Source organism: Chionomys nivalis, chromosome 9, assembly GCF_950005125.1.
Source record: "Chionomys nivalis chromosome 9, mChiNiv1.1, whole genome shotgun sequence".
NCBI classification, from domain to species: domain Eukaryota; kingdom Metazoa; phylum Chordata; class Mammalia; order Rodentia; family Cricetidae; genus Chionomys; species Chionomys nivalis.
Window position 1 is genome coordinate 38,406,105 of NC_080094.1, and position 14,427 is coordinate 38,420,531.

General features: G+C 42.7%; 1 protein-coding gene across 1 annotated transcript in view; it reads right to left on the reverse strand.

The window, feature by feature from the left end:
• Positions 1-1,469: 1,469 nt before the first annotated feature.
• The window catches only part of Slx4ip (SLX4 interacting protein), a 149,749-nt gene continuing 136,791 nt past the window's right edge, over positions 1,470-14,427 (reverse strand). The window contains exons 8-9 of the mRNA XM_057781880.1: positions 7,064-7,164; positions 1,470-5,862 (exon numbers count right to left, since the gene is read on the reverse strand). Coding sequence (XP_057637863.1) covers positions 5,118-5,862; positions 7,064-7,164 — 846 coding nt within the window. The 3' untranslated portion in view covers positions 1,470-5,117. The remainder of the gene's footprint in view (positions 5,863-7,063; positions 7,165-14,427) is intronic.

A 14,427-nucleotide genomic window follows, 5' to 3' on the forward strand; every position in this document is an offset into this window, starting at 1 on the left:
CGGGAAAGCTGCAGAAGGAAACACAACCCTTTGATTAAAATGCACAGCTATTATTGACACGTCGTCCCTAAAGACTTCCTACTCATTTGGCTGAAAGTGGGCGGACTTTAGATTTGAAGAAAGCCCTCTTGTAAGGGCTATTTTTCTCAGTCAATCCTGCCTGTCAACATTCAGGATTTACATAAGCACACATACCCCATTTTGAAAAAGTAGTTCTTAATATGGTATCCCATGGGAATCATTGCTTGAGGGGTTTTAAAAATACCAAAATGTAGTCCCGACCAACCCCAGGGGGTTAGAGACTGACTGATCGACAAGCCATATAGGTGATTCCAACTAGTGTCCAGTGTAGGGAAGCATTTCCAGACAGATGGACAAATGAACATAGGGGTGTGACATGCTTACTTTAGTACTTAAAGGGCAATGGGTTTACACTTAAAATACTAGATAGTTTTGAAAGATGAGGAAACTGAAGACTGGAAGGTTAAGTGACTTATATCAAAACACACAGAAAACCTATTAATGACAAGGTAGCTCCTGGACCCAGGGTTTGTGGCTTGCAGTACCATGCAGTGCCGTGCTGTTACGTTGTTCCAGCTCTCCAGTCTAGGTTCCAGCCCAGGGCAGGGTATCCTTAGTGTGGGCTTTGCCACACAGTGCACCAAGACGACCAAAACACTAAGAAATGGGCTTCCCCATTGGTAGTCATCCTTCCCGTTTCACACAGCTCTGAAGTCATCTCTGAACTGACACTGAAATGCTTTTGGAGGGACGGAAATAGGGCCACCAGGGAAATCTGCTTACAAGTGACCACAGGCCCAAGGGACGGAAACATTGAGGTGATTAGAGAAAGAGCTGGCCCAGAACCTCAAGCAGTACTGAATAAAGACCAGAAGCTCATGCAGCGTGTAAAGGAGCCCACCTGGGGAAAGTCAGGGTTCTCCAGGAAGGTGTCAAGACTATGAAAGCCCTTCCTAATAGGTCCACAGAACTCACTTAGGAGCACAGTGGGAGCAGACTTAGACTGCTAAGACAGCCTTAAGGGTCAATTAGATCTTAATGATTCTCACTCGGTTTTCTAAACCTAAATCTTTTGGGCTAGTGGTTCAAATGGTACCTTTAACTTAGCAAAATTTCCCAAACCCAAGAAACGTTCCTGGGAGGAAAGACATTCTTCTAGGCAGAACATAATTGAGAATAACATGTTCAGAAAAGGGTGCATTGGATATGCATTCTTTGAGCTTAATTCACTTGCTTTTAAACAGCATGTCTCTCTCTTTCATAAACACACACGCGCACACACGCTTTCCTCACAGAGGCAGGACCAAGACTTGAGGTCAGTGTGTGTAGTGAGTTTGAACTGTGGGATATAGTGAGACGCCCCCCCACCGCTCATCACACAAACACAAAGTAAGCAATCTGTATGACACAACATAAAACACACATATTTATTCATGAAAAGGTGCATTTTCAATACAAAAATGGTTTTATTTGCTGTACATTCAGACTATTTAAGCTACTTAAATGAGAGGACCAGGGTTCTCCTGGAGATTTGGCAATGTCTAATTCTACCCGGAAACTCATTCTGAGAATCTGTCAAATTACCACCTATTAGAACCCATCAGATGCTTTGCGGAGTCAAATGTGTGGTTTTACCAACTTTTGCTTCAGTAAACTGTAATTCCCAATCTCTGGTAAGAATGGTGATGGGAACACTTAATGTAGTATGGCAATTCTCTGCTGCCAATGGAATTTACCTGAATGGGTCCAGAGGATAAAGGAAATCTCATCCATCTAAGGTCCCTGTTATGCTACATACTGACATACATTCACTCCCTGTCTCATTAAATATATATAGAAACCAAATTAGAGGGAATTCTGCAGATTTCTGAGGATTTAATTATACCCTGGAACAGCAAGGCTGATGATATATATGGCTACATTTCTGTACTGAGTGGTTACTTAAGTTAACTTCATTTTACAATGCTTAATTTATTTTGTACTGTGGAAAGCTTTAAGCTATTTAAGAGAAGCCAGTTTAATTTTGACTTATTTTTTTTTTAAACTTGCTCCAACATGTTTTAGTTCATCACTGTTTCAATACTGGGGAATGAACTCTCTTGTCTTGACAAACCAAATGCAGTGATTTCCTCATAAGAGAAAAGAAGAAATTAAAACAATTTCCATATTCCAGTCCCAGCATGCTGCACAGCGAGTTTTTTTGGCTCTTGAAAAGTTGCTTGTTATTCAGAGGACCATTCACTACTGTTTTGTGGAAATATTACAGTAAGGTCTGCCAAGGAGCTTACGGAAACACGAATGCCGCCACTGATCCTAGGCCATTCTCTTGGGCATAGATAGTTCCTTCCCTATGTGTCTGCCCCAGTCAGGGCTCTTTCTGAAGCCAAAGGGCACTGATAGGCACGATCTCTGCTGAAATCTAAATACAACAGCAAACATAAAACAATTATACCGAAACCCCCCAGCATCATCTCCAAAATACACTTTGAGAAGGTTCATCCAGAGATGAGCTACATAAATCAAACTACAGAAGTTTTGTGTATTTTTCTTTCTTACTGATATCTTAGGGATCAAATCCAGAGAACTGCACATGCAAAGTGCCTTCTTCACCAACAGCCTATGAGTCTTATTTTTAAAGAATGAAATGCATTTCCATATTTCTTTAGCATGCAATAAGGGAACAAAACCATGTGGTTCTTACTCTGTTCTAGTGCCAAGTGACCTTTTACACTTAACGTATCATATACATATCTAGGTGAATTTACCTCCAGTGGCAAAGAAAAAACAATTGTGCAAGAAAAACCTCAGATTATTATCATACCCTTTTTCGTCTGTTTGTTTTGAGACAGGGTCTCACTATGTAGCTCTGGCTATCTGGGAACTTACTATGTAGGCCAAGTTAGCCTTGAACTCACAAGATCTGCCTGCCTTTGCCTCCCGTGTGCTAGGACAGCCCCAGGCCCAGCCTCTCCCACAGGATTTTAAATGGGGGTGGAGGGAGAGGAAGAAAGAAAGAAAGAAAGAAAGAAAGAAAGAAAGAAAGAAAGAAAGAAAGAAAGAAAAAGACCTAACCAATTCTCACTTATTAAATGTCATTTGAAAGAACATAGAGGTGGCTTAGCATCCCAGGTACTGAGAAAGTTCTTCAGTTATAATAATATGCGGAAAACTGGATGGATATCTCTTATAAGTATCAGAATTACAGGGACCTGAATATAAATTTAGTTTGGGTACCAAGGGGTTGAAGAACTTGTTTTTGACCATCAACACTGACAGGGTCTCAGAATTTCAAATGCCAAGTTATTACAATAGTTAAGAATATAAAAACTCATATCGCTCCCAACAGTAGAAAATATTTAATAGACCACCTGATGATTAACAAAACACTTGTGACTAATTTTCCCCTTTGTCCATATATTCAAAGAATTATAAAACCATTCAAGAAACAAGAGATGTAGAGGTGTTTCAGATACACCGAAGGAAAATGCTTAAAGGCAAAATCCTTAAAGGCATATCCTTAAATATATGCCACTTGTGGGAGCCCAGAGCCATTCCCTGCTAATCCTGTTAAAATCCATTGTGCATGGAGACTGTGTGAAAGACCACATCTATGTACAAACCAAACATACTATTTTTTCTCACTAGTCACAATAATCATTATTTCCTACAATAACAGATTTGAAAAACAAAACATTTCTTGAAAGCATATCCTTCATTTAAGTACAATTAAGGACTGAGTCTCACCTTAACCATTAAACAAGTAAAACCCTGTTGATTCCAGGTCGGAATATCTTAGTTTTAGAGCCCATCATTCTGATAGGACTGGCTTTGACTTTAGGATCTTTCTGAGAGAGCTGCTCCTTGGTGTATAATGCGGGCTATTAGGACTTCCATTGAGGATTCAATGGTTGGGAATTATCTCTCAAGAAAAAAAAGCTAGGCAGGAAAGGAAAGGAACAACAGCAAGTGGTTTCTGGTCCTTTGAGGCTGGGGTAATCAGATGAAACTTCCAGGCTGACAACTTAGGTTTCTTGTCTTGAGAGCAGGCTATACAACCAAAGAGAATATGTAAATGCCCTGAAATTTTTCAACTTGGAAATGGAATGGGTTCTGGTCTGTCCTTACTGTAGCTGGAATACTGGAGGTGTGAACAAGGACAGGGTCAGACCTGTGTCACACAGAACACACCTCTTCCATATCTTCACCTAAGGCTGAGATGAATTACCTTGTACATTTCTGGCAACTACAGCTAACCAGCTCCCTAAGCGCTGTCTCCATCCTGCAGCAGAACCTGGGAATTAAGTGACTCACACACCAAACCCAATCTAAATACTTCACAAGTCCGAGGGAGCACAGGGGTGTACGTGTCCACATGTGGCCCCAGTTGAAAGAAGCTGCGGTGGCAAGGCTGGAGGAAATAATTCCTAGGGAATTGTCAGCTTTAGTGGTATTTCAGAATCGTAGTTCCTCTCAGACTCCCAAACCTGCATTTCGCATAGAACCACAGCGCTGAGAACCATTAGCCCTATTTTCACTGCCAGCTACTCAGTTTGAGGAGCAAGAGGACTGGAGCACAAGAGCTGGCCGGCAGCGCAGGGCACCGTCTCTCTGTATCCCATCAGGAGGTCTTCATAGTGATGCGATGAGAATACCCCACATTACTGGTTTCTCCATGGGGTCCTATATACCTTGACAAGTAGAGGGCTCTTTGTCAACACAGTGTTTTCTGGAGACAGTTATAAACATGATGAGAAAGTAACACGCCTATTAGAAAAACAGCCTCCAGGAGGTGACTGTGAAGACTAATCCCAACACAAACAGCTTTTAAAAAAGATTTATCTCATGTGTATGTGTGTTTTGCCTACTTGTGTGTATACATACCATGTGCATGCCCGGTGCCCATGGGGGCCAAAAGTGGGTGTTGTGTCTCCTGGATCGAGAGTTTGTGATGCTTGTGAGTCACCTTGTGGATGCTTGGAAGCCAACCTATGTCCTCTGCAAGAGCAGTAGTGCTCCTAGAAGCTGAGACAGTCCTCCAGCCTCTACACATCTGTTTATTTAGAGAGATTACCCCAATTCTTTCCAAATCCTGGGAACTACACACTCAATGTTTTCTTGCCACTGCATCCTCTGCTAGAACTTTGCAATTTCTTTCTTTTCTTGCTTGGGCCGCCTTCAACTGTAGCTAATCTTTCGTCAGCTGTAGCCGGGGTGGCTTGCTGTGCCTGCCCTGGGATGTTGGTCATAAGGTGTCTGGAGGAGAGATTTTCCAAAGCATGTAGCTCTTCTTTAGGTGTGGCTTTTGCCAAATCCTGATTCAAAAGCAACCCTGGATCTGACAACTCTAACGCTGGCAAAACACTGACAGCTGTGCTCTTTCCCACCACCACGTCTCCTGGGGCTAACCCATCATTTCCAAGAGAAACTCTCCTGCGGTGGTCAGAGTCTTCCGCAGAGCCGCAGTTCCTGCGTTTCTGTTGTGTCTTGGCTGCTCGTGGACTTTGCTTTGGACCTGGTGATGCTGACTCATAACTACACATAGGGCTCCTGCTTAGAAGCCCCGTCTTTAGCCACTCCCCAGGATGAGGTTGTTGCTGGCTGCTAGTGTCTTCTGGCTGAGTCTGGGAAACATTTTCCAGCTTTTGAACAGGAAGTCCCCGGTTGCTCTTGGCTGCTTTTATGTCATCCTGTGCTTGACCCATGGATTCTGACAGGAGAATGGCTGAGGCATCTCTCCTCCTTGGTACCACAGTAATGACCGAGTCACTAGATCTTCCCACAAGGTCCACGCTGGTCTGTGATTTGCTCTTGGCACTGCTTTTTGCTTCAGTTCTTCTCACACTAAAACAGACAATTAAGATTGTATGGCATGTGAGGTTTGCAACGGCATGGATTCCTCCAAACCCCCACTCCCTGGCTGTTACACCTAAGAACAAAGCACGTGCCAGCTGGCTTCTCCTCAACACCTCAACATATCTAGGAAATCCCCAAAGTGTATGTTGAATACAGATTGGATTAAGTAATAACCTCCACATTTTCCACTAAACTAGGATATGTTCTCAGTGTTGGTTCAGTGATGGAATCATTTAAAAATGGAATCACTTTAACCAAACAGGTATGCATTTTCAGATGTCAGAGGAAAAATTCTCCCTGGGGTGGATATACTGACTTTTACTAGGATGTGTGTGCATACCCACAGATATGTACAAATACGCACACATTGTTTATATTTGGGAATACATACTAATCTGAAGATTCTCTAATGACATGACTCAGTAGGTGCCAGGTTTATTCATCAAGCATATGGGAGTAAGCCTCAGTTAATCGGACTTGGTCAGTCCTGGAAAGCATTCAGACAACAAACATTAAATAAAGTACAACCATGATAAGCAGTATATCTACCCTGTCTGTCTGTCTATCTATCATCTCTCTACCTCCCTCTTCTACAGGATACACAATAGACAAGGCAAACTTTAAAACAAACTTCCATGGCAGGACAGAAACTGCTTAGGAAATCGAGAGACTAAAGTCCTTAACTTTGGCAAGGAGTTGACAACAATACATTTACAAATAGCAAGAAACTTTTTCAGCCACTAAATTCAAGCATCGAAGCTGGATTATTTACTTTGGCTAAGCTCTGTGGAAAAAAAAAACATAAATATGTTGTAGTAAGGGGCCTAAGGACTGCCATAATTATAGCAAAGTCAGAGAAAGGATCTCACAAAGGGAATGGAGTTTTTAGGTCTGTCTGCAGTTACCTCAAGAGCTGTGTGAAACACAGCAGCAGCAGGTGCTTTTCATCTTCAAAGAGCTTGTAATTAATCACTCCTTGCAACACACACACCTGTGAAGCAAGGAGTCCATTCCCACTGTCCAGAAAACAAGAGCAACAGGAAGGTGGGAAGGACATGTATTAATATATGGCTGTGGGCTGGACCAATGGCAAAGGGGCTTCTGATTAGGTTTCACACACTCTCATTGAGTAATAGACTATCCACACAGGCAGTCAGAAAGTGAGAACAAGGGAACATGCTGGACCTACATTTCTTGTAGAGTGTTTTTCTTGAGCTTTGTACCAGGAGAAGGTGAACTCTGTGCACACCCAGCGAAATAGTCAGACAGTCCGTGCAGGGTTCTTTTTGTCTACTCCAAAAGATAACAAAGGTTCAAACAGGAGTCTATTAGCTGAGAACCAGGGAAAACAGCGACTCTAGGAATGCTCAGTGGACAGCTTCACTTCTTTAGATACCAAATAAAACAAGACTGCTGTTTAAGGTTCTTTCAATTGCTTTCAGTCGGCACTTTCTGGTGTCACACTGGTTTTGTATTCTTCTCTATACAATTCATGCATGAGTATGTACCACAAACATACAAAACCATAATGTGAAACATGCAGATCCCAAGGCATCTAGAACAATATGTGGTCTCTCTGTGGCCCCAGAGGGCAGAATTCCTGAGCCTGCAGTAGCATGCTTGTGAGAAGACAGGAGCCAGTGTCCTGATGATCCTGAGATTTCCTCCACATGCCCCTTATTTACCAATATTGTGGGCAGTAAAACAATATCAAGTTAAACCTTTTAATATTGGCATTTTAAAAATGGTGTTTTTCAATCTCAGTTACTAAAAACAAACAACCACCAAAAACCTGGGAGTCTCTGGCTTCTTATAGTAGTCATTGCCATAATCTTATACACAGATTATCTACCTTTAAAAAACATATCCACAAAGCTTCATAAAGAGATAATTACAAAATTTAAAGTTATGGCAACCTTTGCCAGAGTTGACCCACATAATGTTTTGGAATTTCTTCCCACATGTTAGAAGCTGATAGCCCAGATAAGGTGTTATCTGCTCTTCTTTTCTGAGAGTCCAAGTAATTCTTCCCCATCAAATTCCTCTAAAATGTAGTGACTATGAGGAACAGTACCTATCAGTAGATCTGTGTTTTATGTAGGCTTACATAGGAATGAATGATGGTAGTCCCCAGATTCTGAAGGATGGCAGCCATGAGTATCATTCCGGGGTATCTTTAAGGGCTCGATCTCATCAGTGCTCACAAGACTAGGTTAGGACGATCTGTGAGCTCTGGGCCATGCCTATGCTTCAGACCTGGGCCGACATCTTTCAAAGATATGTCCACTTGTAACCTAAATTGGCTTTAATTGTCAGTCAACAGAGTATAACTGGCTATACTGGATTGAACTGCACGGTAATGTGTCGCCATTCTTTTTTAGTTGGTTGTTTCCTAAAATGAATTTTTGGGAAAAGAATACTCCAGGTTAAGTCAGAGGGGGAAGGCAAAAGAGGGTAGGCTGAGAGGGATTGGGAGCGATGGAGATTTATGTGTGAAACACTTCTAAACATGTCCTGCATGCCCTGTAAATACAGTTGATTTTCCCCTCGCAGCCACACCCTGTAAGTGCTGTATTCTCAGAGCTGAACAATTAACATAAGGAGCATGAGTCAGGCTTTGAACAACTCTGTGGGAACCAGAAAGCCTTTTGCTATTAGGAATGATGTAAATTCCCCAAGGCTGGAAGAAGTCCACAATGGAAGGCAGACAGGGTCATAAATAACAACAATGGGTTCTGCATACACTGTATAAAGTATGATACTGTATAAAGCATGATACAGTGACAGGTTCTTCAAATCTCAATTGCAGTATGGATTCAGCCACTGTCTTAGTTATGTTTTAAAACCACATGTAGTTCCTCTGGGAACTTCAAAAACGTCTTTAAGAAATACAGCAGAAATACTACTTCAAGAATTACTACTCTTAAAGCCCCCTGACAACGGGGTCAGGGATGTCTCTGGAAGAAAAGTGACAGGGGAAATGTCCAGTTCAAAAAGTATAAAACCTGTGACTTCAAAAAAGAGAAGGGGAGAAAAGGAGAACAGAGGGGGAGGGAAAGGGGGCGACATGGGAAGAGAAAGAGGGGGAGGCAGAGAGAGAGAGCGCACACATACACACACACACACACACACACTCCTGACTGTACACTCAGTAAGACTGATCTCTAGCTTATAAATTAAAACCACATTCAGCAACTTGTTGAAAGAGATATATTTACAATTGTATGAGGACTAGGTGGGCAGGGAAAAAAAAATTGTCTCCTTGAGTCCTTTAACTGTCAGGACTCATCCGATGGCTCGCCATATATTTCTGGAGTCACTTCCATCTGTCTGTCACTAAATCACAGCCCAGAGTCTCCAGAGCTAGCCCCCTCACCTCAAAAGCCTGGTGAAGCAGCTATCACCTGGGAATAGGATTTCCCGAAGGGATTTCTCTTAATTACTCATATTCTTATCTGGCATAAAAATAAAATCTGCTGCTTATCCAGAGACAAAACTCCAAAACACAAATCCATGGAGCACACTAGCAGGGGCGATATCACTAGGTTTTAGGTTTTGTGTGAGCGATGAGCCGACCTTCTGCAAGAACACAAACAAATCTACTGCATTCAAAGAGGCTAGCATTTAACTCTTATGTCCAGAGTAAGCAGGTCAGGAACTCAGGAAGCAGACTAAGCAGGAGAGACTTACTCTTCACAGCCTGGATGCTTGCTGTCCACCTAGGCCAAGGATAAAGTGCTGTGAATATAATTTCTTGGTATAGTTTATTCTTAACTACTTGAGCAATCCCCACTACTGCATTTTGTTTCCATTTCTGGTAATATTTTACCGGTTCTGGTTTAAAGTGTTCTACATGAGAAAGCACCCAAATAGAAGTGAGACAAGGCTACCCCCCTAGAAGTCTAACCTAAGGGGACACCCTGCCCTCAGTAACTTGTGAAGTCCAGGTAGGCTCCAAGGGAAGGTTGAGCTGGAGGAGTGTAAGAAATACAATGAGGAAGGAGAGTATACCATGTTGTCTGTTCTGGGGAACATTGAATTCCTGGACAAAAAGGATGACCGAGGGCATCCTCACCAAAACAAGATAGGCAACCATGCCACACTCATTGGCTCAAGTCAGAGAACAGTTTTGAGATGTCTGTGTAGCAATGGCTGATATCCAAGCTGCAAAGGCATCTGGCAAGTGTGACTCCCCTCGGAGTTCATCCCACAGTGACTTGTCTTACTGAGCAGCACTTTCGAACATTGTGAGACAGATCAAGAAATAGGCTTAAAATGACAAAGAAGACAGCCACTTGCTCCTGAGTTAGGACCTCCTCTTAGAGTCTGTAAGACGAGATGGGACTACCAAAGGCTAGCAGAAGAATGGCTGCAGCAGAGGAACCAAGGGAGGTGGGTTTTCTTTTTCTTTTTTTTTTTTTTTTTTTTTTGTAGATTCCTAGGACTCATCGTGGAAATTCTGATTCACAAGGTCTGAGGTGGGGCTAGGGGATCTATATTTAGGCTCCCAGGTGATTCACACTCGGCTGTGAAACAACAGTCAAGCAGGGGAGCAATAGAGAAATGAACTTAACCTGGTACAATGAGCCAGCGAGACAAAACTTTGCAAAATGTGCTTGCATTAGCCTGTGAAATCACCCTGGGAGCTTGTTAAGAAATGTTACAGATTCCACCCAGAATCTGCTGCATTTGTATCCCTAGGGGCTGGGGTCAGGACAGGTATATTTTAAGCAAGCTCCCCAGTGAGTCTTACACCCAGAAGAATTAGTGAATGGCTTTTAAAACTCATGGAACTGGTAACTGAGTGGAGTCTAGTGGAATGATCCAATCAGGTATCGCGGACCTCTGGCAAGCACAGCTTTGAGCACACAGTGAGAAGATGCAGACTAACAGAAGAAGACCTGGTTTCATGGAGCTTCTGTCAACAGGGGAAACAAACATGCAGCATGACTTGTGTGCTCCTCCCCCGAACATTCAGCTACTGTCAATGTGAAAGTATTAAGAAGTAGAGCTTTGAAGGTGATTAGGTCATGAGGACCTTGTCCTCATGAGTGCCATCAGGTTCTCTTACAGAACCCAACAGAGGAAGCTCTTGCTTGCCCATCTGTCTTCTATCACGTGAAGACCTGTTATCTCTCTCCTTCTGACATGGAGTAGTAAAGTATGAACTTGAAAGCAGAGGCCAAACCCTCTTCAGTGAAGCTATTGGTCCTTATTCCTGGTTGGCTCTGCTTTCGATACACTGCAATACATTTTTGTTCTTTAGCTACCAAAGCAAAACTGGGCAAGTCTTTGCATATGGTGTCCAAAGCCACTCAGACAAGAGCTACAATGCAACATGTTTGGATCGCAAAAGCAGATGAGAAGATATTAAAGATGCAGAAAAGAGACAATGAAACTGATAAGGAAGGAGTACAAAAGTGTCCCCAGAAGTAAGAAAAGAAGAAAAATGAAACATGAGTGAAAGCTTCCTCTGGCTTTATTATGGAAATTCTTGCCAAACATTTGGGTACCATTATGTAAGCGGAGTCTGCGCTTTTGTTTCTTGGTTACCCAGACTCAAATAATCACATAGAAACTATATTAATTACAACACTGGACAATGGCTTAGAAATATTCCTAGCTAGCTCTTACATCTTAAATCAACCTATTTCTAGTAATCTATGCATCGCCACAAGCCTGAGGCTTACTGGTAATGTCCTGGCATCTTTCTCCTTCGGCAGCTACATGACGTCTTCTCTCTCTATATATATCTCTGCTCAGATTCCCTGCTTGGCTTTACTCTGCTAGCCATTGGCTAAAACAGTGTTTTTCATCAACCAATAAAAGCAACACATATACAGAAGGACATCCCACATCAGTCAATGAAAACCACATTGGCCAGCACAGGCTAAGCAATACTTTGGGAGAATTTTTTATTAAGGAAAAACAGAGAAATGGAGGCACACTTCAATGTTACTCCTGACATTGCTCAGCAAGGCCGGTTTTATTACTGTTACCACATCCCAGGGCTAGATGATGTTGGTCAGGAACTAATGTAACATGAGCAAATAGCATGAGGTGACAATGCCAATGACTACATGATCACTCCTGTGCATGACAGACACACATAGTTTACTCCCTGCAGAATGGTACTCCTGATATATCTCACAGCCTTGACTGAGCACCTGAATAAAGGACTCCTGGTATATCTCACAGCCATGACTGAACACCTGTACAAGGGACTCCTGGTATATCTCATAGCCATGACCGAACACCTCTACAAGGGACTCCTGGTATATCTCACAGCCATGACCGAACACCTGTATAAGGGACTCCTGGTATATCTCACAGCCATGACCGATCACCTGCACAAGGGACTCCTGATATATCTCACTGCCATGACAGAATGCCTGCACAAGAGCTCGGTCACCAAACTACTGTTCATAAGACTGTAAAATATGCTACCCAAGGATGGTACAACTCCACCCCCCGGAGTAATTAACGTAGTAATATATTTTTATCACCACTATCATCTTCATCTTTTGAGAGTTGAATCACTTTCTTATTATAACGGAGAGGGGTGTCTTCTGATTCTGTTTTGTGTACTCCGAGTTAAAATGATAGCCCAACTATATTTTTAAAGGAGGCAATTCACCGAGTATTATAATATGTGTATACATCTGAGGCACATTCAAAAAATGATCTGTCCCGGGTTTATCAGTAAATCAAATGGTGGAGAGTACAAAGCTGAAGGAGAGTGCAGTACAAAGTCTCCCACTCAGTGCTGGCTTGTTCCGGGACCAGTTTTACAACCTCCAATGGCTCACTTTCATTTTCACCTGTGAGTAGGAAGAGGCGTATGAAGCACACTTTGGAATATGGAAAGTGTTACACTTTTTTTTTTTTTTACATTATTGGTTAAAACAAATGAAAAAAATAAACCCTGGTGTCTTCATAAATCATGGAGTTTGTAAAAAGGAAAAAAAAATGCTTTCTATACCTAAAGAAATTCATAGTTCCCAAAGCCCTTTTCCCAACATCTCATCGGGAGGGCTGTCCTAGGCAGTGCTCTCTCTTTCTGCAGAGTGGACACATGTAACGTGCTGTCATGGTGGAATGGAGATGTAGCGAGGTGACTCTGAATCAGAAGTCCTTGGCTACAGTCCCTTCTAGTCACTATCTGGCTGAGAGATTTGGAAAACTGACTCATTTTTGTCGAGCATTCATTTCTTAATCTTTTACACACACACACACACACACACACACACACACACACACACAGCATGGCTGTTGTCTCAGTTACGGTTTCTGTTGCTGCACTAAAACATCATGGCCAAAGCAAGTTGGGGAGGAAAGGGTTTAGTGCATCCTATACTTCTGTATCAGCCCATCAGGAAGTCAGGGCAGGAACTGAAGAAGCAGCCATGGAGGACGGCTGCTTACTGGTTTGCTCCCCATGGCTTCCTCAGCCAGTTTTCTTATAGCACTCAGAACCACAAGCTGAGGGGTGGCACTGTTGGCAGTAAGGTGGGCTGTCCCACCCTGATCATCAACAGGAGAAGGCAGCGCAGGTTTTCCCACAGGCCAGTCTGGCAGCAATGCTTTCTCATTGAGGTTTCCTCTTCCAAAATGACTCTAGCTTGTGTCACATTGATGTACAACTAGCCAGCACAGCTGTCGTGCGTGGAAGTCTGTTCTCTTTCCCCTTGGGAAGAAAAGACCTTGAGATGCCAGGACCAACCACCATATACAGGCAGAGAACAGAGCCAGCACGGAGGCTGGCAGAGCTAACAGTGGGGTGAAACTGAGTTTTCAGAATCCACTCTGCCTCTGATCAAGCTCTACTTAAGGTCTGGAGCTGTCAGAGACTTCAGTAAAATCCTCATTTATGCCCCCATGCAATGTGGAATCGTCCTGCCTGTCTGTTGAAAATGAAAAGGATCACCACTCACTGAATCTCTTCTCAAGTTTGTTGTACTGAATAAGTTATTGTAGGTGCCAGGCCCCTGCACTCTGCCAACAATACCTTCTATAAACACCAAGAGCAGAGTAAAAGTGTAATATATCATATCCGTTTATTTAGGGAACATGTAACAGTATTAAAGTATAAAGCTGAGAGCATTAAAGTATATGACGTTACTTCAGTGCAGTGCCTACTGGGTTTCAGGTATGTCTGGGTTCTGACGTGTGACACGGGATGGAAAGCTGGGGTGGTTATAGAGAGGGAGCAAGAATGAAGCTTGAACATGAGACGACATCATCCCGGACCAAATTCTGACACGGTCATCCCAGGCACGTGTCCTAACAATGAGGAGGAAGCATCTCCCAAAGTTCATGTCTAATATTTTCTTAAACTACTCAGCAGTAAATTAAAGAAATAAAAGCGGGGGCAGACAGACAGAATAGGATAGACACATTCAGGTCAAAAGAGAGGCACATTCAGGTGTCTCATGCATTAACTCAAAGGCACAGAAGCAAAATGGAACAAACTAAAAAGGGAGGTGGCATCTGATGAATTCCACAGGACTGAAGTCATTTTCTAAAAACAATGGAAGTAGACGTGTGTTGTAT